Source organism: Oryctolagus cuniculus, chromosome 4 (assembly GCF_964237555.1).
Source record: "Oryctolagus cuniculus chromosome 4, mOryCun1.1, whole genome shotgun sequence".
Lineage (NCBI taxonomy): Eukaryota > Metazoa > Chordata > Mammalia > Lagomorpha > Leporidae > Oryctolagus > Oryctolagus cuniculus.
Window position 1 is genome coordinate 160,043,351 of NC_091435.1, and position 27,827 is coordinate 160,071,177.

The following is a 27,827-nucleotide window of genomic DNA, read 5'->3' on the forward strand; positions in this document are numbered from 1 at the left end:
ACCAGTGGTGGAAGATCTTTTTCTCTCTCTCTCTGCCTTCCAGATAATTAATTAATTTTAAAGTGTCCATTTTGTATCTTGATCTCACTGCTGGGTAAATTCGCGAGTGGCACCCTTGTGGTATGTCTACCTGGCTCTTTAATAAAAAGCTAAAAAAGCAGTTCCATAGATAGGAGCACATTATGGTATAAAATGTATTTGTATCTATTTCACCTATCTGTGTGAGCGTCAGTGTGTCCATGTACACACAAATATTTGAAAATAGAAACAGGTTCCAAGATGTTAGCAGTATTATGGGCATTTTACCCTGAGCCATTGCCTGTATTAAGCTGTGTATATCTTGAACAAATAGGGACTCCGTATTGTCCTCCAAAATGTTAGTAAATGTTATTTTTTTAAAAACGGGTGTCAAAGGCAGGGAGGTTCCATGCCAGATGGAGATATAAGCAGAAATTCCTTCCCCGGGACAGGGTGAGTCCCGCAGAGACAGGGCGTGAGTGGTTCTCCTGTGGGGCTGTGGGTGCTAGCACATCCGGCACCCAAGGGGGAAAATCCCGTATCTAGAATCAAGGGGGAGGTGAGGAGGTCTTGAGAGCAAGGCCCTCATAGAACAGACCTGGAGGGCTCCCTTGTCCCGTCCACCACGTGAAGACACAGTGAGAAGACAGCTATCTATGACCCCGGAAGCTGGCCCTCCTGAGTCTGCTGGCTCCCTGATCTTGGCCATCAGCTTCCACAACTGTGAGAAGGACATTTCTGTGGCTTAGAAGCCACCCAGTCCATGGTATTTTTAGAAGCCTGAACAGACTGAGGCACTTGGGCGCCACAATGGCATAAGAGGGAGACGGTGCTGTCTCTCTTGCTCCATCCAAGGATCGGACACCGTGTCTGGAAGCCCGTTTTCCTGTCCTGACTGTGGCTGGCTATAGGCAAGGAGAAGCATCCCCACCAGTGTCTGATGTCTCTTAGCTGGGCTCCTGTGATTGCAAACCCAAAGGCACAAGGAGCCAGAAGCCAAGGCAGCGTGGAGTCATCCCAGGCAAGGAAATTCAACTCCTTTCTAAGTGAGACCAGGATCACTTATCAGGTGGCTGATCTAAGAGGCTCACAGCAGTGTGTGGCCCTGTTCTTCTGGGGCTCCTTGGAGGTGTGAACAACAATGGATTGGCACCTGATGCAGTGTTCAAATGGAAACATTCTCCAGAAAACATAACCAACCCATTTGATTCACCAAAGTTAGAGACGGAGGGGAAACACAACAGACAATATAACAGCAGTACCAGCAGCTAAAATTTATGGAACCCTTACTACAACCCAGGCACTGCCCAACCACTTGACCTGTGTTACCCCACTACGTGGTTCCAGCAGCAGCAAGGGGCAGGCAGTATTGTGATTCCCCCCACTCCTTTTTTTTTTTTTTTTTTCGCAGGCAGAGTAGACAGTGAGAGAGAGAGAGAGAGAGAGAGAAAGGTCTTCCTTTGCTGTTGGTTCACCCTCAAATGGCCATCGCGGCCGGCGCACCGCACCTATCCGAAGGCAGGAGCCAGGGGCCAGGTGCTTCTCCTGGTCTCCCATGGGATGCAGATCTGAAGGTAGGAGCCAGGAGCCAGGTGCTTCTCCTGGTCTCCCATGGGGTGCAGGGCCCGAGCACTTGGGCCATCCTCCACTGCACTCCCGGGCCACAGCAGAGAGCTGGCCTGGAAGAGGGGCAACCGGGACAGAATTTGGTGCCCCGACCGGGACTAGAACCCTGGGTGCTAGCGCCGCAGATGGAGGATTAGCCTATTGAGCTGCGGCGCCGACCCGTGATTCCCCTTTAACAGAGGAGATAACTGAGGTTTGAAGATGCGATGACTTGTTTAAGATTCCTGCTCACGCAGCTGCCTGCAGAGCCCATGCCCTGAGCCAGTGCATAGCAGGGATGCTAAAGGTAGGGGTGAAGTGTCCCAGGGGGAGGTCTGGGGGGCCTAGAGGGTGAGCTCTTTGTGGTGCCCTGCAGCTGGGACAAGGAAGACTGGGCTTCTAGGGGAGAGGGAAGATGTAAGGCGATACTAGGAGCCTTGCTCTGGGAGGGCCATTTCACTTATTCTTGAGGTTTAAGAAGCCACCACACAGTCATCTTGAAAGAATACAGATGCAGGTTCAAGGCATGGCACGGCCCAGGATACATTCCGTTCTCTGATCTTAATTTCCCATACCTGGGGGAGGGGGTTAATACGCGCTGTGCCACAGATCTGTAAGGACTGGATCCAATGTGGGCAAATTTGAACAGTGACTAGGATGCCCCTGGAACTGCACAACGGAAGCTGCTGCACTGATCACTTCCCGATGGGCCTCACGCGGATAAGGTAAGGAATGCAGCAGGAACAGAGAAGGCAGGGGAGGGTGAATGAAAGAGAATGCATTTGCATTTTTTACTGACGCTGCGTTCCCGTGACTAAGTCTCTGCTAATGAATAATACATCATAAATGATACCCAGCATTCCTGGAAATGAGCAGAGCCACAATGGGAAATAAAGCAGAAAGAAAAACTGTGTCCTTACCTCGCAAAACATAGGCAACTTTTTGGCAAAATCCACCACTCTGGTGATTGCTGGTGTGATGATTTTTGTAAAATGGCTGAAGGCTTCCAAGTCGACCTTTCCACCTTCCGGGGCGTTTACGATTGGTGCTTGTCCAATATCTTCCGGCTGAGGAGGAGAAACAAGGAGGCTCTGAATGGAGAAGCTGAAGGGTGCTTGATGCATTATGGATCTCATATGGCAGAAAATCTCTTCTGAATGGACGCCCAATTTTCACAGTGTTTGTTAGCAAACTGCACACTTTTCATGTTATTTTTTAAATTTTTTAAAAAATTTTTTGCCAGGCAGAGTTAGACAGTGAGAGAGAGAGAGACAGAGTAATAGCCAGTGAGAGACAGAGAGAAAGGTCTTCCTTCTGTTGGTTCACTCCCCTAATGGCCACTACGGCTGGTGCTGCGCCGATCCAAAGCCAGGAGCTGGGTACTTCCTCCCTGTCTCCCATGCAGGTGCAGGGCCCAAGCACTTGGGCCATCCTCCACTACAGCAGAGAGCTGGACTGGAAGAGGAGCAACCGGGACTAGTACCCGGCGCCCCAACCAGGACTAGAGCCCGGGGTGCCGGTGCCGCAGGTGGAGGATTAGTCAAGTGAGCTACGGCGCCGGCCTCATGTTGTTTATTTCTTTAAGCAAAGATACCTATCTTGGTCATGGCTTTAATAGGCTCCCAATGATACTGTTCACAAAATTGTTGGGGGGAGGGAGGGAGGGGAAAAAGGAAGGGGAGAAGGAGAGAGAGAGGAAGAGAGGGAGAGAGAGAGACAGAGAGAGAGAAGGAGGACAGGGATTTGAGGTCTGCCTCTGAAGACACCCATGCTGTACACTTAGGTCAGATGACATAAGTTCCAGGGCCTCTGGGTTGGCAATGGCAGAGCACTGTGCACTCTGGCATGTGTAGGAGGTGCTGTGGGTAGTGATGGGAGCATGCAATGGGTGAGACCTAGCAAACAGTGACCAATGAATTCATTCTTGCTTCAGACCCAGATTCTGGGGCTCAGAGTTCCTCTTTGCCCTACGGACTCAGTTTGGGGTGGTCTCAACTGAGGGCTGAGGAAAAAGATGTCCAGGAGCCTGAGGTGTGCAAACGTGGCAGCTCAATCTAGGGTGGCAGAGGGGCTAGTGCCCAATGTCCCCAGGGCATATCTCTGCCATTCACTTGCTCAGAAATGCCCCACGGTCTTGCCGCTCAACACTTGGTGCAATGGCTTGAGTATCACCTGGGGACACTCACAGGCCCTCCACCAGGTCTCCTGGTGCAGAATCAGCATTTTAGCCAGACACCCAGGCACCTGTGCAAATGAAAGTCTTGCCCATGTCCTCTGGAGCCAAATCAACCTTTTCTTGGCATAAAGTTAGTTTCATGGTGTTTCTTTGTAGTAGAAAGCTGCATTTCTAACACGCTCCTACAGATGCTGATGCTGCTGACCTGGCCCACGCTGCGAAGTCATGGCACTAGTGGGAACCAAAGCCCCCTGACAGCATCGGCCTTTTTTGGATTATCTAGCAGGTTCTTTTGCTTTTATTTTAGGTTATTGTTTGTTTTGGTGGCAATGAGTGGGTGAAACTTGGTTTCTGTCAGGTTTTCATAAAAAATGACAATGTTTTGGGGCAACTGTTGGCGTGCCAAGCCCAAGGAAGGTTCTGCTGGCTTTCTGGATGCAGATGGAGGAGGGAACAGTCCCATGTACAGCTTCCTCCTGCTGCCCTCCTTCTCATGGGGACTGAGCTGAGGGCAAATGTCTACCAGGTCCATCAGGGCCTCCTGGGAGCACTGCTGCTCCCCATATCCCGAATCCTTCAGCTCCTCCTGGCTGGTCTTCGTGACTGCTTCTCCCCTAAAGACGGGGCTCATCTCATCTACCTCGTCCACTTTGTAAGTCTGTTAGCAGGGTCCATCAATAAAAGGAATGTGTGTGCACATTCACAGAGGTAGGGAGTTTTACCTAAAGATTACATAAATATATAACATGTCAACCAGTCAATCTATATACATACGCTCTTCAACTTACAATGAGTTAACGTAAGTTGAAAATACTGCACATTAAACTCATGCAACACATCCAGTGTACATCACAGCCCAGCCCCACTGACCTTAAGTGCACTCAGAACACTGACAGTAGCCTACAGTTGGGCAAAATCATCTAACAATGTATTGGTTTATAATACAGCAATGAACAGCCCATGTAACTTATTGGACTTTATACTGAAAGTTTAAAAAACAGAATGGTTATGTGGGTACATTTTCACATCATCATAAAGATGAAAAATCACTGGAAGCTGGGGACTCTGTGTGTGTGTATATAAGGTTTTTTTCAAGAAATCAAAATGAAATAAAAAAATTATACTGACATGGTTTCAGCCTCATTGATTCCAACCACCTCATTAAATGTTGATAGCTCTAGTCTAATTATATTTAAAAGGCATCCAGAGTCCTTTGACATGGTGATGGCTAATGCTGATGTTCATAATTTCTGTTCCATCTATGTGTGCACAGAGTGTCTGAATGTCACCTGCCACCCCTTGAAAGATTTGAAAAAAGGAGGCAAATAACACAAGGGCACACAGCAATTCTAATTAAAATTATCCCACCAGAATGTAACTGCACGAGCTTTTCCTTTGAAAAATATATGTATACAAATGTTTCAAAAAGTCTGTAAGAAATGGAGTTGTGTAACTGGCACAAACATTTTGAAATCTATGCATAGTTTTTTTCATAATAGGTATTTTCATGAACTCTTTGAAGACCCCTTGCATGCACAGATTTCAAAACTTTTTGCAGCAAAATGAACTTATCTTTTAATTCCATTTTCCAAGGGTACTTTTTGAAGTACCCTTGGTATATCAGGGTGGAACAAACTTATTTTTAAGCCTTTGGGTATTTAATGACAAATACAATTGCTCAAAAAAAAAAAAACTATATACAAAGTAAAAGCAAATAATATACAAAATAAAAGCCTTATAGTATGTGTTAAGGTTTATCTCCATAATGGATCTTGGATACTAGGAAAACATGAGTATCTATCTATCTATCTATCTATCTATAATATAAAAACTGTGCATTGACCTGAGTTAACATCAGGTGTGGGAAATCAAGGTTGAGTAATGCAACTATGCCCATGACTTTCCTGAAGATTCTTCACCTATAAGGACAACACATAATTTGACATCAGTTGAATCTGTTTGATGTCTTATTGCTCATAGCCTTGTAAACCACTACATGGAATACATTTGCTCATACCCACACATATGTATTTATGCACCTGAGACTAAGCTCAGATACTGAAGAAAAGGCTCTGGCATGCAGATTCACCAGTGTAGACATGTTGTGGAAAGGCTGTGGATCCAACAGCCTTAGCTTAATCACGAGTGAACGTCCAGCACTCATTCTGACTTCCTGCCTTTTTGCCTCATGGACCTACTGAGCCAGTCCAGCCACCTCTCCACGTCTCCCCCACAACTTGCCTTGAACTTTTCTATTTCAGTGTGGCCTTCTCTCTGGACTTGCCACTTTCTCCGAAGCAATCCCTTTATGTCCCTCATCTCTGCCCATTCCAAATCCCACCCATTCTTCAGGATCTAACTCAATGTCTATCTTCTCCCAGAGGTCTTTGTAGATGACCTCAGTTTGATATGCGGTCTACTTCACTTGAACACACATGCTCAATCATGTGTATTGCTCATATGGCCTTCAGGCATGTCTGACTATAACATCATTGTAGTTAGGCAGATAGACATCCAAGAAGTGAAAGGGTATGGAACAGGCCTTATGTGCCTTTGTTTCCCGCATACAAAGCCACATGGTGGAGAACAGAATGTTAGTTGGTTGAGTGAATGAATACATGTGTGTTGATACATTTACTCAACCAATGTCCACTGAGCAATTACTGTGGGCTAGACCTAGTTCTAGAAACTGAAGTTATGGCCATGAGCAAAGCATCCTCAAGGAACTTGCATTGTAGTGAGGAAGGACACACCGCTCATAAAAGAACTACATGCATGGAAGAGTTTCTTTTTGCGATAGGACTGGAGGTGACATGATAGGACGTGGGGGTCAGGAGATGGGGTGGGTAGCATAGAGTGGAGGAAGAACATTCAAGGGAGCAGGAAAAGACAGTGCAATTCCTCAGGGACAGAAGGAGGCCGATGTGGTTATAGCCACGCAACGGCGTGAGAAGAGGGAGGGAGGAGAGCAGGGTCCCTTCGTGCTGGGCTTTGTGGACCAGGGAGAGATGGAATGCTTCTAAATGCAATGTGGCACCAACTTAGGGGTTGCACACAGGAAAGGGGCATGGTGAGGTTCATGGTTATTGCATGAAGCAGGGATGTGGGGAGCCAGGGAGTGGGACTGTCAGGCAACAGTAGGCTGAAGTGGGCTGGGCGCAGGTGTGCAGTTATGATGGAAGAAGAAGGATTCAAAACATATTTTGAAGGCTGGAGATGGCCTGGATGTGGGATAAGTAAATCCTTTGGCATAGAGGAGACAGAGGGTACCGACAGAGACATTCTGGTGTGTGCAGGTGTGGGTGTCAGCCCTTGCTTAGCACTGGAGGTGGCTGGAGTTTTCACAAGTCTCAGCTAAGTGGCTTTCTGCTTTGACTGCTTCATCAGTATTACTCAGCGTGAGTAGGAAATGCTGCCAGTTGACGCCTCTCCAGAGGCTGGCTCAGAGCCAGGGACTTCTAATGCAGCGCTTGGGCACACGCAGCGGGGTGGGGTCAGACAGGACACTTCCCTTCTGCTTGTTCACAAAGTGTCTCCTTGCACCTGTGCAAAGCTGGGCAGGAGGCTCCAGGCTGATGGTGATTTAAGAGCCCAGAGACTTGGGACAAGACTACAGGTTCACTGTTTTCCAGGGAGGAGGAGGGATGAGATGGTGAAGGCGGTGATGGTAGGAAAGATGCATGTAGCATTGTTGTTAATGATATGCCAAAAAATGTTAGATTTCTGGTATCTGTTGCTTTTATGCCACCTGGGAACCACAAAGAACTGAATCTTCGAGGGGTGAATTAACTTGCCCCACGTCACATAATTAAAAAGGAACAGAGGCAAGCCTTGAACCCAGGCTGTCTAGTTCCAATCTCCATCACATAACTACTCCACTACTCTGTCTTCTTCAGATGCCGCTGTAATAATTTGGGGGTGTCAGATGCATTGCTGACTTGATGGCCTTTGTCTTATGGCCTGTCCACATGGACCACACATTGCCAACTCACCTACCCTGCCTGAACCTTCTGTTATGCCCCTTCTTTGAGACTACCCAACCGTGAGTGTGTGAAATCAGAGAGTGGGGCTCTGCTGGGGAAAAGCAAGGTTGCATTTTAGCCTCGGGTAGAAAGTCCATCCAAAGCCATACCTTTGCGTGGAACCAAGGAAGAAAAATAATGCTACAGTGCCAACAGACAAAACCATTGCTAGTATGGGGTTTATGTTAAAGCGATCCCATGCTGCCCTGGCGGTATGGAAACAAGTTACCCTGGGTGGGGGAAATTTGGCATCAGGTGCTACTTGTTCCCTTCATCACCATGTCATTGTTGCTGGTGAAACTGGGCATTTTTGAAGCCACAGAGATTTGAGTGGATTAGAGAAAATTATACGATTTCAATGCTTTTGGAAGATGTCTTAAAGAGTGGCTTTAGATTTACATGAAAATCTACACAGCTTTTGCAGGAGTTCCTCATTTGCCACAGACTCTAATTTTCTCAAAACCCAAACACAGATTTGAAACGCAAGTCAACCCACCAGTCTCTGTTTCTAACTTGAGTCCTGGTGTTGGGGTGAGAGACGAAATACTTCCTCTGGGGAGTAAGCCACCTACCCATTCCTGATAAATGTTTTCACGACAAGATGCCATTGCAAAGACATTTTTGTTTTTAAATTTGAGAGGGAGAGAGAGAGAGAATGAACGAGTTACCACTTACTGGCTCACTGCCCAAATACCCACCATGGCAAGAACTTGCCAGGCTGAAGGTAGTAACCAGGAACTTAATCCACATCTCCCACTTGGGTGGCAGGAACCCTATTACTTGAGCCATCATTGTTGCTTACCAGGGTCTGCAATAGCAGGAAGTTGAAATCAGGAGCAAGAGCCTGGTATCAAACCCACGTACTCAATATGGGACACTTGCATCTTAACTGCTAGGCTAAATGCTCACCCCTAATTTTTAATTCCATATTACTTTAATTTTAATACCATACTATTATTAACATAATACACCTTCTCAAGTTATTTTCAGAACAAAGTGGGACATTGACACATAAAAAAATAAATGAAATAATATACACAACACTGTTGCAAACACAACGAAAGGGTACCAGCCACACACAGGAGATGCAAATCCTAGGACATAACAGATTGTTCAGCCATGGCTACCTTCCAGACATGAATATCATTTCGTAAGTCTGTCTTCAAGCAAGGGTTCTCAATGTTCTTGCGGGAGTAATTCACTACTCAGAAGAGTGACATTTTCACTCCGAGCATAAATACTCAGTGGGAGTCTCATGTGTAAATATGGAAACTGGCAGGCACACAGGGCTTAACTGTACTTTCCCCAAGGATGGGCCTGTGGAACTGCATGCTCAGTTTAACAAGGACTGCGTTCTCTTCTGCTTCCCTATTGCTTTGTAACAAACTGCCCTCAAACTGTGGCTTAAAGCAACAACTTTGACCTCCCACAGTCCTGGGGACCGACACACAGCTGGGGAGTTCCTTCTTGGGGTCTCTCCCACAGGGGCTGTCCCAGGGCCTAGAGGGCTGGTGTTGTAGGAAGACTTCTGCACGCACACTTCTGGGGCTGGGGCTGGTTGGGACTCTCTTTCCTCGTGGTCTCCACTGGCCTGCTTGGGCTTCCTCACAGCATGGTGGTCTCGGAGGAGTTTGACTTTTTACATAGCAGATACAGCAGGTGAATTTCCTCTCTAAAAGAACCAAGTGGGAGCTGCCAGGTTTCTAAAGACACAGGCTTGGAAGGCACTCAGGCATCCCTCCTGCCCCAATCCCAGCCAGTCCAGACCCAGAGGGAAAGAGAAATCGATTCCACCCCTCGATGGACGGAATGCATCCAGTAGGGGAGAGAATGGGACAGCTGCTGTCTCAGAGAAGCCATGGCCTGTCTCAGTCACACACAGGAGAGATCATGAAGTGTCAGTTTTCGGTGAAATACGGTCCTTACCCTTGGGAGAGGCAGGGGTGATCCCAGGCACAGAGGGGGTTGGCTGGTGGGAATAAAGCTCACTGTAGACACAGAAGGAGTAGTGGAGTGCTCTGATCTCCTCACCCTTCTAAACAGGACTTGGAGAAGGAGTCATTTCTATCTGGACCAAGAGGGATGGTGTTTATACGCTGACCAGACCAAGAATGTCAAAAGACACAGGTCAGCTCCACAGGGGAGGGCAGATTGGCGGGTCAAACAATTGTTCTGGACGTGTCAGCTTCCTGAAGCACACCTCTGTGCGTGGACAGTCTCATGGACCTCACAGAGAAAGGAACGGTTGGCCACTCTGTGCCAGACCTCCTGGGTTGTTCCTCTAGGTGATCAGAATGATGCAAACGAGTAGGAGCCTTTAAGTTAAAAGACAGACCTTCAGGCTCATTCTAGTGCCTAGGTGTGCTGCTATCTTTGCCAAAGAGACTGCAATCATGAGGAGATTCGATTACATTTGCCGCATAGTGTTGGTTTCTCTGCTCAGAGGCCTCTCCTGACCACCCTGCTCAGAGATATGAGGTCTCTCCCAACTTCTGTTCACCTTGCAGCTGGCCAGGGTGGTGGGCAGGTGCATGTACCCCGGAGCTGGCTGCACTCAGCACCACCACGTCCTCGCTGTGGGAGCTCAGCCAGGTCTCCTTAACTTCGCTGCCTCAGTTCTCTCTTCTGTAAAATGGAGCCATTAACTCCCATCTGCCTACAGAGTTGTAGAGGGAGTCAGTGTGTACAAAGCTCTTGGAAGGGTACCTGGCATGTGAGGCCATCTGAGTTTGCTAACTTTGCTCTGGGTCGGAGCCATCAATAAAGTGCTGGCATTTTTAGTTTTTTTAGGACAATGAAGGTAACTGTTTCAGAGCCGGTTGAATACAAGGAAGCTCATCCTTTTCAAAACTCTCCTTTAAAGTTGTTATTATACTATCTTAACAACAATACAAAAAGACTGATTTATCACGTGGATGTTGTGGTGCGAGGATGCCTGTGTTGCTGTACCTTCTTGTTCAGAAGGGGTGCTACTCTAACGTGCCCTGGGGATACAGACAGATCTGGACCACTTGATGCCCATGGTCAGTGGGGGGACTCAGAAAGGGCTTCATATCACCAACTAAGAGTAGGTCAGTGTTTCAGATGTCAGACCCCAGTGGGTGAGCAGTCCTTCTAACGAGGAGGGTGCCCAGCCTGGACTTGCAGCAAGAAGACCTGAGCTGGCCTTTGGCTAAGCCATTTTTTATCATTGTGATCTTGGGCAAGGAACTTTAGGCCTTTGGCTTGGTTTGTGTACCAGTGAAATGGGGATAACAATTCTAGCCTCACTCAAGATGCTAGGAAGCCCAAATGAGGAATGGGAAAGCTGATGGCTTTCATTAAATGTTGATATTCCAAGGGTCAGAAAGGGCCTGTTGGGGCTGGCGCTGTGACGTAGAGGGTAAAGCCGATGCCTGAAGTGCCGGTATCCCATGTGGGTGTTGGTTCTGGTCCCGGCTGCTCCTCTTCCAATGCAGCTCTCTGCTATGGCCTGGGAAAGCGGTAGAAAATGGCCCAAGTCCTTGGGCCCCTGCACCCACATGGAAGACCCAGAAGAAGCTCCTGGCTCCTGGCTTCGGATTGGCACAGCTTCAGCCGTTGCAGCCAGCTGTGGAGTGAACTGGTGGATGGAAGATTTCTCTCTCTCTCTCTCTCTCTCTCTCTCTCTCTCTCTCTTTTTCTTTTTCTTTGTCTCTCTCTGCCTCTCCTTCTCTGTGTAACTCTGACTTTCAAGTAAACAAATAAATCTTAAAAAAAAAAAAAAAAGGAAGGGCCTGTTTTCTGTGTACACCATCCTCTGCCCATTCTGCTTCCAATTCCCATTGTCTTTCTAGACTTAAGCTCATTTAAGTTAAATGCTTTGACTTCTACTGATAGAAAAATACATTTGAGCATTTTTGGGATGCTGTATTCTAGAGGTTGTTTTAAGTGGGATATTGTGGAATCCGCCTGGGGACAGCCTCTTACTGTCATCCAGCACCACTGGGAGGGGAGACAGCACCCACAGCTGGCACAGGGCTTACCAGAAATTTCCGTTTCTGCTTCCAGTGGCTGCCTTGGGCATTGGTGGCCACGTGGGCTTCGGTGACAGTTTTGATGAGGTCCCATTCCTCATCGGTGGGCTCCGGCTTGTGCCCGATGGACTTCTGCAGCTCCTCCCGCCGCCTCTTCTCCCGGTTCTCCTCTATCAGCTTCCTCTTGGCCAGCCTCTTACTGTCATCCAGTACCACTGGGCGGGGAAGACAAGATGAGACCCAGGGCTGACTGTGTGTCCCGAGAGCCCCAGGGGAGGGCCACCCACCCTCAGAGGGGGTGGATCCTAGGGGCCATTTTCTTCCCTTGGTAGCAAACTGCCATTGGCTAGCCACTATCCCACGTGAGACTCTATCAACCTCCCACTGCTCAGCCAGTTTTCAGAACAAAGCCTCAAGGGCTTTGGACACTGGGCATCCCAGCTCCATGGAGGGTGGTCCTAAAAAGGAGGGGAGCAGAGGGGGTAAAACCTGTGTCCCCACAGGATGCCAGCTACACCTGTCTAGCCCATCCTCTGGGTTCACTCTCAGGGTTAATGTCCCCACCCCTCCTCCAACATGGCTTTCAGTAGGGGGCACTTCAGGAAAGTTCTAGAGTGATAAGTGGGAAGGAAGCTCAAGACCCCTCCCCAGAGGGGAGCCAACTCTGCATGGCTCCCTTAAGTGATAATCAGAATGTGACTGGGCCGATCTTCTATCACTTTCTACGTCAACCCTCTAAGGTGGCAAAAGAGCCCAGGCTTTGGAATCTAGAGAGACTTGGGTTTGAATCCTGACACTACCACATTCTAGCTGTGTGACCTCTGGCAAGTTACTCAGGCTCTCTGGGCTTTCATTTCTTCCTGCATGAAATGGGGTGTTTATACCCATTTCACAGGGTGTTCAGTGCAAGAAGGCACTATTGGTGCTCAGGAAATGCAGTCACAACCTTTACGATTTATGCAAAAGGGACTTAGGGGCAGTCGCCAGACACCTGTGATTCTGTGGAGAATTTGTGAAGCTCAACAGTTGCACTGGACTCCTAGTGCCTCCCAGTGAAATGGCAAGGCTCAGTTCTCCACTGAAGAATCACGGTATTTAGGAACTGGAAGGGACCTTAGATTCAATCTGGTGCAACTTCCTCCATTCGCGGAGGAGGAAAGTGATCCAGAGAGGTCGTGACTTGCCTAACGTCACACAGCAAGTTCGTGGCAGAGCCAAGGCAAGGCCCAGGACTCCTGACTCCAGTTCTACATCATTGTCCTAGGGCCATTTCTTGACGACCTGGTAGGAAAAGAAAAAAAGCAGATGTAGCAGGAGGAAGAGAGCCAAGGTACCCAGCTAGACTGCAACCAGAATCGCTACAGAACCCATGATGATCACGTAGCTATGACTGGATGGTCAAAGTGACACGAGCATTTACAGAAGTGGAAATGGTGCAAGCGGCCCATGACGTCATACTTGGGTCCCTTACTACAGGGACAGGAAGGACGGGAACAGTCCCTAGAGCCGTGCTCACCAACGCCAGGGGTCGTTGCATTTGACAGGTATTACCTAATTTAATCCCGCAACTAACTGACGTCACAGAAGGGGAACTTGAGACTTCATTCTGGAGGTCACAAAGCTAGCAAGTGGCATCTGTGGGACTCAAACCGAAGCTTCTCTGATGAGCCTGAGCTCTCTCAATGCCTCCCAAGCGGGGAAGGGGCCCTCCGCCTAGATTAACTGAGTTTTAGCCTCATAAACGCTCCTATCTGAAACCTCTCGCTAGGACCATGAAATGGATGCTTCCGGGTAACTGCTCATCGCAAGCATCACTCTCAGCGCTTGGTTCTCGGTCCATCACACCTGCTGTCCTGACCAGACACACTGTTGGCAGCCCTCCGCCTTTCTGAAGATTCCTGACTTCATCTTCTTTCATGGGAAAACCAGCACATTCCACAGATTTTTTTTCTTCCCTGCTACTGGTATTTCTCACATAAAAGTAAGCAAGGACAATTTCCTCTTGCATCTGGAAAAGTCCTATTTGCATTTTCTTTTTTGTTATTGTTGTTTTTCCTCTCTTTTTTTTCCTTCTCTTTCTTTGTCCTTTTCTTCTTCATTTGTAACTACCAGTTGAAATCCCTCCCTGAGAGGTTAAAAGTGTCTGAAGTAGAAACCATTAACATGAGTGCCCGCCAAAGGGAGGCTCAGGATTCTGAATGACGTGCTCCTTAGTTTTGTGATTAATTAAAGTGACTGGGGAAAATCCCTCGCACAGAGTGGGCAGCGGAGACCCCGAGGGCTAATCTCAGCACCATATGCCGTGGCACTCTGAAAATGACGTGGGACCACTTCATAGAATGGCTCTATGGCTAAAAATAGGGCAGAGAGCAGAAGGTGGGCTGACTCATGCCATAGCATTCGACTTCGGACTCTTTACACATTTGGATACTCTCTGTTTTCTGCCAGTGCCTCATCGCCCCAAATGTCCAGAAAATAAATTCCTGCTTTTGAAAAATTCTGGAGACTAGTCCTTAAGACTTCCAGCAGGTGAATAGGGGCAATTTAGCCACGCCCACTGCCCACTGCCCACCATCTGGCTACTTGGGGAGTGAGGAGTTGACCAGAGAGGGGTAGGATGGAAGCCTCCTGCAGCAGCCCGGGTGTCGGGGGATAAGGGGTGTGCAGGAAAGCAAGGCGTTCCCCTCTCTTTCCTTTCTGCCTGGTTGATTTCCTGGAAGCAAACCCTTTCCCAATCAACACTCCTTGAGTATGAAGCAAATGAAGTTCTACTTACAATCTGTTGCCATGCCAACATATATGCATTTCTTAAAGCGACATTCCTGGCACTGATTTCGCGTGACTTTGTCTATGACACATTTTCCTTCATATTTACAGGAATAGGATGGATGGAGATTTTTCTGAATGGTTCTTCTAAAGAAACCCTACACAAAAAAGAAAGACCCAAGACAACAATTTCATATTTTCTAAGAAGAAGTGATTTTGGCATTTAGTGTCCACATAGCTGAGCTGCATTGTTTTAAATCTTAACCTTTTTGGAGCACTTGTCTACAGACTCAGAGACAGCACAATGGGCCCCAAAGACATCCAAAGAAATCTACATCTGGGCAGAAGGAGAGGCCATAGCCCCCAGAGTCAACATCGTTTGGCTTTTATTCAAGGGAAAGAAGCCAACAGGAGAGGTTAATGCTTGCTTTTAGCTTTTCTGAACACTGACTAATACAAATAAGTGACTTTATCTCATTGGGTGTCATCTACATCAGTCTATGAAGAGCTTTGCTACTTTATCTTGGGAGATAAAAGAAGTGGATACATGTGATATTTAGTAATTTGATCCTTTAGTAATTAGAGGCAAGAATGACCTTTATTATTATTATTTTTTGAAGGCTGATTTATTTGAAAGTCAGAGTAATAGACAGAGAAAAGGACAGGGTGGTGGGGAGTGGGGAAGCTCTTCTATCTGCTGGTTCACTCCCCAAATAGCAGCAACAGCCAGGGCTGGGCTAGGCCAAAGCAAGAGCCAGGAACTCCACCCAGGTCTCCCAATAATGGCCCTTAGAGCCTTAGTTTAATTATTTTTTAAAATAAAATGCTTATTAATATTTATTTGTTTGAAAGGTGCAGCAACAGAAGGAGGGAGAGAGGGAGAGCAAGGGAGATACAAGAGTGATCTTTCATCTACTGGTTCATTCCCCAAATGTCTTCAACAGCCAGAGCTGGCCTAGGCTGGAGGCAGGAGCCAGGAACTCCATCCAGGTCTCCTGCATGGTGGCAGGAACCTAAGCACTTGGGCCATCATCGGCTGCCTCCCAGGTACGTTAGCTGGAAGCTGAATCAGAAGTAGAGGCTGGACTCAACTCCAAGCATTCGGATACGGGATGCAGGTGGTTCATTCTGTGCTACAACGCCCGCCCCTAATTCTTGCTTTCTGTCTCTTGAGAGTCAGCTCACATATCCATTCAAACAATACTTAGGGAGTGGAAAGTTTCAGGTTTTCTATCATATCCCCCCCAACCCCGACTCAAGGACAATAGGTTTTTTCCTTTCATAACACTCATTTTCTACAGTATCTGCAGGCACACAGCCATAATTTCAGTGTATCTCTTCCTTTCTCAAGAGACTGGAGAGTGGCACGGTCACAGTTTGTGTCTAGGTCTCTCAAGAGTGTGCTACGCTAGAACCTGTCTGGATATGAGCCTCACATCTTGGCAGCTGGACTTTGTGGTGAGAATTCATTGCAAAGTGCTGAATGCAAAGGTGCATTCCACATGGTTCTGTCTTCCCCACAACCCTATGCGGGAGCTACTCTTACTGTCTAAATTGCAGGGAATTAAAAAACAGAGCCTCAGCCAGGTTAAATCTCAGGGCCCAAGTCACATGGATGCTGGAACCTGGCCTGCAACTCAGGAGTTGTACTCCTAATCCTACTGGTTCAACTGTTTCTGTGCTGTAAGGTAAGCAAATTTTATTATACTACATAAACGTTTAAATGAAGGGATTATGTCAAGAATCCCTTCCCATCCCCACTTCAAAAACACTAGGTTTTATTTGTTTTGGTAGAACAGTGAAGCAAAACAGGTTTTGAAAGATGTTCTCTGTTGAAGCTGAAGGGGGGCCTCTCTGTTAGACAAATGGTAGGACTGAAATGCTGTAGACCTGGATTCACAGCCTACATTTTTATTACTATTTATTGTTATAAATATTTTTATTTATTTATTTGACAGATAGAGTTACAGACAGTGAGAGAGAGAGACAGAGAGAAAGGTCTTCCTTCCGTTGGTTCACCCCCAGAAGGCTGCTAAGGCCAGCGTGCTGTGCCGATCCAAAACCAGGAGCCAGGTGCTTCCTCCTGGTCTCCCATGCAGGTGCAGGGCCCAAGCACTTGGACCATCCTCCACTGCCTTCCTGGGCCACAGCAGAGAGCTGGACTGGAAGAGGAGCAACTGGGACTAGAACCTGGTGTCCATGTGGGATGCTGGCACCGCAGGCAGAGGATTAACCTAGTGTGCCACCGCGCCGGCCCCTACAGCCTACATTTTTAATCATCCGGTTTCATTTTCCTTTGGTTTGACTATGTGCATATACCCACTGGCATAGTCCTTGCTCAGACACAAAAGCTCTTTCTTATAATGAAAAGGTCCAAGGTAGGATTTCATACTTTGCAAAGCAGAACAACATGGACAGATACCAGGAATAACTGAGAATCACGGGCTTCATTTTGGGGCATAGATGCAAACCCCTTATCGTTTCCGTTGTTCAAGTTCTAACAGGAAAACTATCATGTTATATTTGGGTTTTTCGTCCTTGAACACTTGAGTCGATTGCTTTGAGTGATGGGGATGCACTGGGCGGGACTCACGCACTTGCACCCAGGGCAGCCGTCTGGGGTGCTAGCAGTGACCCCCTGGGTGTTGGACGGCACATTCTGCCATAGCCTGACTGCCACAGAGTGAAAAACAAGTTCTCCTGCGAACCTGCCTCCTCTACTTCTGTTACCTTATCCCAAAGATAGGGAGAGAAACTGAGAGACTGCTGGCGAGGGGATGGACGTCACAGTGGGGAGAGGACCCAGGCAGCAAACCTCCTTCTGGGGAGACACCAATCCCCAGAGGTGGAGAGGCTGAAGTCCAAGGCATCTGGTGAGAGTGGCCACTGTACTGTAGGGGCGGGGAACCGTGCTCTTTCTGATGCAGGAGCGACCCCTTTCTTCCTGGGTCCCTGAGGCTGACTTGGGCTCCAGCATTGGCGGCCGTGGTGGTGGTGGTGGGTGGGAAGGGGGATCGCAGGACGTGTTGAAGAGCAGACAGCATAAGGAGAGGATGGGGTGTGATATGCCGGACACAAAGGCTACTCTGTGTACCTTTTAATGGCATGAATGAAATAATTAATGTTTGGCTTATTTTGCAGAAAGAGTTGATGTGGCTCACTCAACTGTTCATTGCATCACCTTTCCCAAGTCCTATGATGCTCCTTGGACACTTCAGGGACAAATCCCTTGTGAGATGCTGGCCACTCTTGAGCTATAATAAAGAATATTTTTGACGTTTGATGAAGGACTCTTCAATTTGAATAAAGGTCCTTTAGTTTTGAAAGGTGACAAAAATGAACTCCTGGAAGTGAACTTGATTGGAAGGTGTTTGAAACAGTCTACTTTAGGGTGGGTGTCCAGCTTAGCGGGTAAGAGGACTACATGCTATACTGCAGGGCCTGGTAATACATTGGCTCTGGCTCCTGACTCCAGCTTCCTGCTAATGCACAGCCTGGGAGGCAGTAGGTGATGGCTCAAGTAACTGGGTCCCTGCCACCCACATGGGAGACCTGGAATTCCTGGGTCCCGGGTTCATCCTCAAAGTGTGGGCATGTGGGGAGTGAAGTTGCAGATGGGTTATCTCTCTGTCTCTCAAAAAATCAAAATAGTCTGCTAAGAAAAACCCTTTTAGAAGTGAGTTGACAAGAGGAAGGTAGCAGGGAATAAACAAGGCTGTATGTTTCATCAATGAGTTGATGAGTGGGGGTCTTGACATCAACATCAGACTCGCTTTTCAGCCTTCTGAGAACACAGGATCTGGTCCTTTGTGGTTCAAGGTGAGGCACTACAGTGGGACAAATGTCACTTCCCAGTCCTGTGTTTGGGCCGCTGTTACAGAGATTGTCTATCGTGGGGCAGTGGCAACGCTCTTCCTATAAAAGATGCACAAAAGCTGGTGCATCACAACGGAGAAGACATTTCCGGAAGATTCTGCCCCAGCACACTGTAAGGATGGGGTAGAAGATTTCCAAGTTACAAGTCCATAAACAGAACTAGGAAGCATATCCTTTTTCATCTTTTGCCGCTAATGGTTTCACTTGGGAGACTCCTTCGTCTTTATCCAAAATGTTCTGCTGTTCTCTTCAGAGCTCCACACAGCCAGCCGCCGAAGGGTGAGTCCTGGTTCTATTATGGAGGCAATTTCAGGAACAGGGTTCCCATCTGAGACCCAGGCACTGTGGTGAGAAGTCTCGCTTTTTCCTATGCAGCTGCTTCCTTTAAAAAAGTCTCAACTGGAGCTGCACCCAGACATCCTGTGATCTTGGGAAAAGATGCTGTTTGGTTTCTTCATCGTCACAGAGAGCTAAATGAGGCAGGGCCATGAGGGCAGCAGGCTTGAAGCTCCCTTTGTTTAACTGAGTCACTAATAATACTTGAAGCCCTCTGCAGGGCACAGCCTGTCTCTACAGACCCTTTGGGTCTTTAAGTGTTAAATGGAATCTTTATTACAGTCTCTCCCAGAATCCAAAATTTACCATTAGAAAGAATTTTAAAAGAATCTCAACACTGCATAATCAGATAAATAAAGTCTTATGAATTGGTCATAATTTAGAGCAAAAGGGGGCCAGTTTCAATTATTTTTGGAATGAGAGAATGAATTGAGAATTATATGGTTTTCTTACTTTCAAATCAAGCCAATGAAACTGTGCTTTCAAGAGACAGTCTGCAAGCCTTCTAATTCATAGACTGGCTAGGACTTGCTTGTGTCACCTCCATCCCATATTTTCACAGACACAAAGGCAGCCTTGAGCCCACTCTTTGCTAAAAGACTCCACAATCCAGATGAGCTGGGTCTGGATGAATGAGAACATGTTATATCACATTCCAAAACACAATCTCGTGAATATAAGGCCTCAGGACCTTAGAAACAACCTCTTTCCAATAGCTGTATTGTCTCAGCACTTCTGGCAAACTTCTCCTAATTTGATATACAGAAAGCAGGGAATCTTCAGGGAAAATCTTCTGGAAGGCGAATGGGGGATACATGGGCTGGAAACATGTTGAGTTTTGGGGATTAGAGGCAAGTGCAGGAGGAAAGGGTGTGGATGAGGGGGAGGAGAGAGAAGAGGAGGGAGATAATGTGGGTGGAGGAGTAGAGAAGATGGACTTGTTTGATACATTTTAGCATGATTGCTTTAGAGTTTCCATCTCGTGATAACGTAGTTTGAATATAAGAGGCCAATGAACCATTTAATAGAAACATTCAATAAGTCTTTTCCTGATTTAAATATGTCCTCATTTATCAAATATTGGCAGAATACTGGATAGAGCACTGGGTTAAGCTTTATTTACACTCATGGTAGACTTGACTTTCCAGGCAAAGTTGTCAGATTGAAAGATATTTTGCATAAAGTTTATTTTAATTTGGGAGATGAAGATTGTAAGTAGGCAAATTTAGGCTCCTGTGGAAGTGAACGGGCCTGTGGTCACTGCTGTTACCAAGTATCTCCTGAGGAGGAATCTGCTGGCCCAACATTAGCTGCTGGAGGGACGGAATCTGCTCACGGCAGGCTTTGCAGAAAGCCGACTTGGATGCCTTTCAGAGCATAAGGGAATCCAAGCTGCCTCAAAGATGCTTCATAATGAAACGCTTCAAATGAGCATATCCACGCGGATTAACAGGGGAGGACAGCCAGGGAGGACCAGCCCTGCCTCCTCACACGCTGGAGATCAAATAGCAGGTTCTGTGCTTCTTGACATGACAACACATGAAAGAATATCTATGCTTCTCTAAACCCACAGTAAGTGTTCATAATTTCTTTTCATTTTAGTAATTCTCTCCCCATTTAGAAAATGCAAAGAAACCAGATAGCACACTCTGGCAATACTTCTTAGGCTATTTAGAATTTGGGGGGCAAAGTTCAGTTGTGAAAATGATGAGCACTGTGTGGGCAGTTAGCCTAGTGGTTAAGATGCCTGGGTTCCATTCCTGACTCTGGCTCCTGATTCAAGCTTCCTGCTGATTCAGACCCTGGATCCCGCATTAAGTGAGTAGCCATAAGTAACTGGGTTCCTGGCAGCCACATGGGAGACCTGCATTGTGTTCCTGGCTCCTGGCTTTGGCCTGCTCCAGCCCAGGCGGAAGGGTGTATTTGGACAAGTGAACCAGCAGATGGCAGCACCCTCTCTGTCTGTCTATTTTCTCGCTCACTGCGTCTCAAATAAATAAAAACTAATAAAAATGGAAAGCATAACTAGACGCCCGGATGACCACAGGCCATGGACGTGGGAATTGGGTTTTAAGCTGAAGTTGAACTTAATGTTCAGAGCAGACCCGGGACAGTTACCTTGCAGCCTTCACACGTGATACAGCGGTAGTGATACCCAGTGGCTTTGTCACCACACACCACACAGAGCTCGTCCTTGTCCAGGTAACTGGGGATGTACCCTGCGAGGGAGACAAAAGGAGGAATGTGAAAAAAATGGTAGATCGTCCAAGTCAAAGATAGATCACAGCTAAGGTCGCCAGGCCATCACCAAAACTGGTTTTCCAAGAGGAGGTGGTGACGACGGAAAAGATGCAAGTGTGTTACAGCTGCAGAGTTAACCTCGTGCCCAGGATTTCAGAACGCCTCAGCCGAGGGGGTGCTCCTGCTGCTGTGTGGGTGGGACCAGGAAGGCTGCGAGAGGCTGAGTCCAGCAGAGGCCAGGAGTGGAGGCACCTGGAGCACTCCGAGCGCTGCACTTTTTCACGAAGCTTACGATTTCAGAACTTGCTCTCAAAGGAGACCGGATCCGCTTGGGAATCATGTTCCACGCAAAAGACTGAGAAAACTGCACAGCTGGACAGGCCCTGGTGATCCTTGGGTACTTTTACAGTGAAGAAAGAGGCCTTCCGAGGCTTGGTCTTCCTCAGGGCCTCACTGGAAGCTACCAGCAGAGACAAAACCCCAGATCCAGCCCACCAGTGTAAGCAAGGCGGGCCTTTTTCTAAAAATAGAGCATTTAAGCAGCGTGAATAAGGCCATCTAAGAAAACTCTGGTAGATGTGACAGCAATGATGCACCGTCCCATAATGCTGGGCGGCTTGAAATCATACAGGTGCTTCTATATGTTAAGGAAAAACCCAACCATGGTGCTTCTCTTTATTTATGTACTCCAAGCTGTGAGCTTTACTTTCTTGACCCAGGAAGCTGCCCATTCCCCACAAGGCTTGGCCGCTTCCCTTTTTCTTGGGGACAATGCCCTCCCAGCAGGCTTGGATTCAGCAGGGCAAGGCAGTTCACACAGATCAACGCTTTGCCACAGATGCACAGATGAGGCCAACAAATCAAGGCGTGAGTGGTTGGGATGTGAAGCAGGGAGGGGCTGAGAAATTGCAGATTCTTCTTTCTCCTGATCATAGCTTTCATGAAGTTCGTTGACTCGGCACGTTTTCCTGGGTTTCAGAAAAGATTAGCTAGGTTGGAATGACACATGACTTATTGTATATTTTACCATGACATTTTCATAGGCCTTTTCTTAAATGAGGTCACCGAGGGCTTACTTTTCTGAAAAGAAGCCGTCTTGAAAACAGAGGAAAATGAATCCTTTGCATAATTTCTTAGAAATTACTTTACTCAGACTTTAATTTAGAAAAACGCTCCATCTCGGGAGGCAGATAAATGACTTCAAAGTGAGATCTGTACTGTACAGGATTATATTTTTAAAACATCACAGCTTTTCTTAGTTTACTTCTGCATCATGCAAACCATGATTCATCTGTTGAGTTCACTGCTAGGGTTTCAAAATGCTCATCAGACATTTTTAAAAAGAGAATTCGGGGAGGGATCTAGGAAAGAAAATGGAGAACTGGAATGGGCTGTGTGTTCATTCAATCATTCATCTATTCATGAATTCAGCATACATTTATCTAGCATCTACTAGGGCTTAGTGCTGTGCCAGGTGCTGAGAATATAAAAAATCAATAAGACGAGCTTGCTTTCTTTGGGAGGCATTTGTGCAAGCAACTGAATTGTTTCTCCAGGCCTGGTTATTCCTCAGTGAAAGAGAAAGAAGTGAAAATAAAGCAAGAACATGAACGCACGCTCCAGATCACTAGAAAACAATGCACATTAAACCCATAGTGAGATATCGCCTCCCACGCACTAGGAAGGTTCTAGCAGACCAGACAGATAATAACAAGTGTTGACAAAGACTTGTGCTCCTGTGCCTGTGCGTGCATGGGGACAACTACTTCACAAACACAAAGTAACCCAACTCTTCAAACGAGAAACTTGTTCTGAGGAAAGCTCCATCTTGACCTCTCACACCTGGAAGCTATGCACAGTTGATCCAACACAGTGAATTCTCCGGAGTCTTGCACATCAAATGAAGCTCGCAGAGCTAAGGGACGAAGAGGCTCCTGTCATGTGCAGGAGCCCACTGCAATCCAGCTGGACACTACGTCCTTGTGTCTCCTGTCTGAGGAGGGACTGCCACATGGTGTCTGAGAACATGAACCACAGTCAGGAAGCTGCAGATGAGTCATCCTATCACCACCCTCACCCTGCTTCATTCCTGCTTGCTTTACCTTGTGGCATTAGCAAAAGGACATCGGAGATTTCCCTCTCTCAGCAGCTCAACAGTTTAGGTAGGACAAACTGTGTGACATTACGGTTCCTGTGAACCTTGGAACTGGTGTGTGGAACAGGCTCTTTCCATTTTTCTGATTGCTCAGTGGATCACTGGTTTGCTTTATTCCCTTATTTCTCCTGGATTATCTTCTTAGTGGGTGGAGGTGAATAAAAGTCTTTAGTCAAACTATCAAGCCTTCCACAGAAACATCTGCTTAAGTCTCCGGCAGCTGCTTGCATGATCATACTAGCACACCACACCCCTCGCTTTCTTCTCTCTAACATATTAACTCCAAACCATCTTATTTATCTAAAACAGTCATCACAAGTAATGATATGTCAATCCCTATGCCTAAGCCCATTATTCATCGTTAAATAACTTCCATCAGGGAATACTAGCCTGCTTCTAGTGCGAGGTAGGTAGGGGATCTCTTCAGATCATTGGGTCTGGGATTCTTGAAATCACGTGCTAATCCAGTCTCCTGCAGAACTTAACCACTTCTTGCTGTTCTATTTCAGTATCTTTTTCATTTTTCCTGCTCGCTGAATGAATCCCTTACTGGCTGATATGCCCAGCTAAAGTAAACACACATGCAACACTAGTTACTGGGAGTGGGAACTGATGGACATCAAAATGTCAGCGTTGGGTTCTACCCAGAAACAAATACGAGAGACACAGTCATAGAAGCTACACCGTTCATCTGAGGAAGTGTCCCAGGTGACTGCTAAAGGCACTGGCTAATAACTCCCCAGTAAACAACTGAAACCGTGACAATGTGCAATTATTTCAGGGTGGTAGGCTTTCCCTAGCTTTTATTTGCATTGTTTTTCAGACTAATCAGTGATGCTGCCACTTGATCAAGCATATTTTCATGAAAGCAAACTCCATCTGCTTGTTCAACACAGGACTTGGCGGTTTTTCTTTTTAGTTGACATTTGGCAGTGTCTGATGAGTTGCTTAAGTATTACCTCACATATGAAATAGGTTGACATGGTAAAATATTACTTTTTAAAACCTTTTTGGGTAAGAACTTTATGAAGCTATAATTCACATACCATATAACTCAATGGCTTTAAATATATTCAGAGTTGTGAAACTATCACACTATCAATCTTAGAATATTTTCATCACCCCTCAAAGAAATCCCATTCCTTTGGAAGTCATCCCTCCCTGTGCTCTAGGCAACCACACATCTACTTTCTGTTTTTACAAATCGTCTATTCTGGACATTTTATATAAATGGAATCATACAACATATGGTCTTTTGTGAGTGGCTTAATATTTTGAAGGTTCAGCTATGCTGTACCGAACACTGAGTTAAAAAAGTTGATCCTCAGAAGTTCGTGCCTTTGCCCTCCAAATTGTGCAACAGGCAGTGAACTTGACTTCTTGGTTTGTGCTAGCTTCAGTGTTTTTCCCTGTAAGGGGAAAATCAGAAGGCTGCCTAGTTTGAATCTTTAAAAGTTTTTTCTTAGTTGAGAGGCAGAGAGGGGGAGGGAGGGAGGGAGAAAGAGGAAGAGAGAGAGGAGAGAGAGCCCACTTCCATCTGCTTGTTCACTTCCCAAATCCCCAGATGCCTGCAGTGACTGGGGCTAGTGGATCCAAAGCCAGGAGTCAGGAGCCCAATCCAGGTTTCTCACCACTTGGTGTTAGAGACCCAATTATTTGAGACATCAGTGCTGCCTCCCAGGGTCAGCATTGCCAGGAGGCCAGAGGCAGGGTCAAACGCAGGCGTCTGATGTGGGACACATACAGCTTTATCACTGGGCCACACGCCCACCCTAGCGCAATTCTCGAGTGAATTTTTACAGCATGTAACATAGCCTGGGAGGAGAACCACTGGTGATCATTTGGTCACCGTGAAAAACACGTAGCCCTTAGGGAACAGAGTACAAAGCAGATTGATCTTGGTAGATCTAAAGGAGAAGGTGCCGCTTAGGGAGGCAGAGGTGGCAGAATGGAGAGGAGCTGGGTTTAGAGATGTTTCCAATCTGGCTAATCCACATAAGACCCTTGCCCAGCCGAGCCAGCCCTGGCACCCTCAGGGAGCACTCGTTATTTGTGGTAGTAGAATCTACACAGTTCTTGTGGGCAACTGCACCTGCTGAAGATGCCAAGTAATAACAGCAACAGTGAAAAATAATAAACAGGCACGGCTTGGTTCATCTTGTCCAACTACCAACTCAGAGCCAGCAAGAATGCTGAGTGGCTTGGGATAGGATACAGGATGCGATTATACAGGGTATTCAAAAAGTTTGTGGAAAATGGAATGAAAAGATAAGTTTATGGGGCTGGCAGTGTGGTTCAATGGGTTACGCTGTCACTTGCAACAGCTGGTTTGCATCCCAGCTGCTCTGCTTCTGAGCCAACTCCCTGCCAATGCATATGGGAAGGCAGCGGAAGATGGCCCATGTACCTGGGCCCCTGACACACATGTGGAAGGCCTGGAAGAAGCTCCTGGCTCCTGGCTTTGGCCTGGGCTAGTTCTGGCCATTGCAGCCACTTGGGGAATGAACCAGAAGATATAAGATTTCTCTCTGAATCTCCTTCTGTCACTCTGTCTTCAAACAAAGAAAAGAAATCTCTAAACAAAAGGTAAGTTTGCTTTAGTGCAAAATTTGGAATCTATGCTTTTTTCATAACAAGCACTTTACACAAACTTTTTGAAGACCGGTTGTATTTTAACACCCTGAAGTAAGCTTTATTACTCTTTCAACTTTATTGTGAACGCCTTCAATTCAGCCTGCAGCTCAGACCTCTCTGATTTAAGCTTCTTTTCTGCCGGTACCTTCTTCCCTAAGCCATTTCTTTACATACTTAAAAACCTCGAATGGCTTATCCTTTAGCCTTTTCCCAACATACTAATCCTGATTCCTTTTACATTTAATTCTTGGCATTAGGAACCAAGCTTTGCATCATGTTAATCTTTAACCCTGATGAACACTATATTAATTCATTAGAACTGCCCATGCACTTCTTTATTTAATAAAACATGTACGGGCCTACTGTGTGTACGACCCTCAGCCCACTTGAAGCAGTATTCACTGTAGAGAGCTTCTCTCACTGCTGTTTGCGAACTTCCTACAGAACTGCTCTTAGAAGCTTTTCCTCAGTGCAGCACCGTCTCTGTCCTCATAGATCACGGAACATCTTTCCTTCACCCTCCACCCTCTGGCTGGCCGGGCCTGGTGCTGGGGGACAGCAGAAACCAGAGGCCCAGGGTTTGAATGCATAAGGAATGTGGGTGGAGGGAGGAGAGGAAGTAGGAGAAGGACCTGGTCAGAGATTCATCTAGAATGTGGGATGACGACACAATGACAACAACTTTGGTTGTCCACCTGAGATCTTAAGGCTGAAAAGGGGCAAAGCAATTTTGGATGATTTCTCCTGGCTCAAGAACTCCTAAAACTAAAACATATACACTTACTAATTTTAAAGACTGGGCTTGGGCATACTAACATTTCACATAGAGGAAGTCCCTTACTCAACTTCCCTGTCTTTGTCCTGGAGTTGCTGACATACTCTTTGCACCCACAGTTCAAGTTCAAATACTTGATGATGCAAATTACAAAGAAAGGAAACAGGCAGGTGTAATGAGTTTCACTCAGAATTCTAATCAGGAGAGCGTGTACACTGGTGAGCTACAGGGCTTGGCTAATGGAGTGCTTAAAAAAATAGCTGATTTTTAAAACTAGGAGCTTTCTTGTTTTACATGAAGAGCTAGAAATACAGAGCCCAGATTCTCAGAAGGCAGCTATCCACTGAGAAAGCAGCCCCATGTCCCCAGAAAGAGACGTCTTTTCCAGGGCTCCCAGGCAGCACTCAAATCCTGAGGCTTACTGTTCACCACCCTTTATCTGAGTGATTGCGTTATGTCATTCAGAAGTAAAGAAATATATATATATTTTTTTGACAGGCAGAGTGGACAGTGAGAGAGAGAGACAGAGAGAAAGGTCTTCCTTTTGCCGTTGGTTCACCCTCCAATGGCCGCCGCGGCCGGCGCGCTGCGGCCGGCGCACCGCCCTGATCCGATGGCAGGAGCCAGGAGCCAGGTGCTTTTCCTGGTCTCCCATGGGGTGCAGGGCCCAAACACCTGGGCCATCCTCCACTGCACTCCTGGGCCACAGCAGAGAGCTGGCCTGGAAGAGGGGCAACCGGGACAGAATCCGGCGCCCCAACCGGGACTAGAACCTGGTGTGCCGGCGCCGCTAGGCGGAGGATTAGCCTAGTGAGCCACGGCGCCAGCCAGTAAAGAAATATTTTACAGAATTTTTATGCTGATCAAAAGTGGGGAGACAAAAGGAGTCTACAAAAGGGAACATATTTATTTACAGAAGAGAAAATATTCTCATCCTACAGCATAGAAATATTGTGTGTCTTGGATGAAAAATGTCATTAAGCAGTCTTTAGGAAAGAACCCTCCTTTCTGTCTCTCTCATTGGTATTAGCGCTCAGGTACTTGTAAACATTGGAGTTTTAGAATCTTGGTACTAATGAAATGATTTCCTGTGTCAAAATGGAGTACATGGGGGTGGGCATTGTGGTGCAGTCAGTTAACCCACCTGTTGGCATTCCCAGTTACTCTGTTTCTGATCCAGTTTCCTTCTAATGCATCTTGGGAGATGGCAGGTGATGGTCTGGTGTCC

General features: G+C 46.8%; 1 protein-coding gene across 16 annotated transcripts in view; it reads right to left on the minus strand.

The window, feature by feature from the left end:
- THRB (thyroid hormone receptor beta) overlaps positions 1 to 27,827 on the minus strand; it is a 401,819-nt gene that overhangs the window by 14,208 nt on the left and 359,784 nt on the right. For all 16 annotated transcript variants that reach the window (XM_017346748.3, XM_070072867.1, XM_070072869.1 and 13 more), the window contains 4 exons: positions 20,913 to 21,013; positions 14,593 to 14,740; positions 11,826 to 12,031; positions 2,544 to 2,690 (listed from right to left, as the gene is read on the minus strand). In XM_017346748.3, the coding sequence (XP_017202237.1) occupies positions 2,544 to 2,690; positions 11,826 to 12,031; positions 14,593 to 14,740; positions 20,913 to 21,013 (602 nt within the window). The remainder of the gene's footprint in view (positions 1 to 2,543; positions 2,691 to 11,825; positions 12,032 to 14,592; positions 14,741 to 20,912; positions 21,014 to 27,827) is intronic.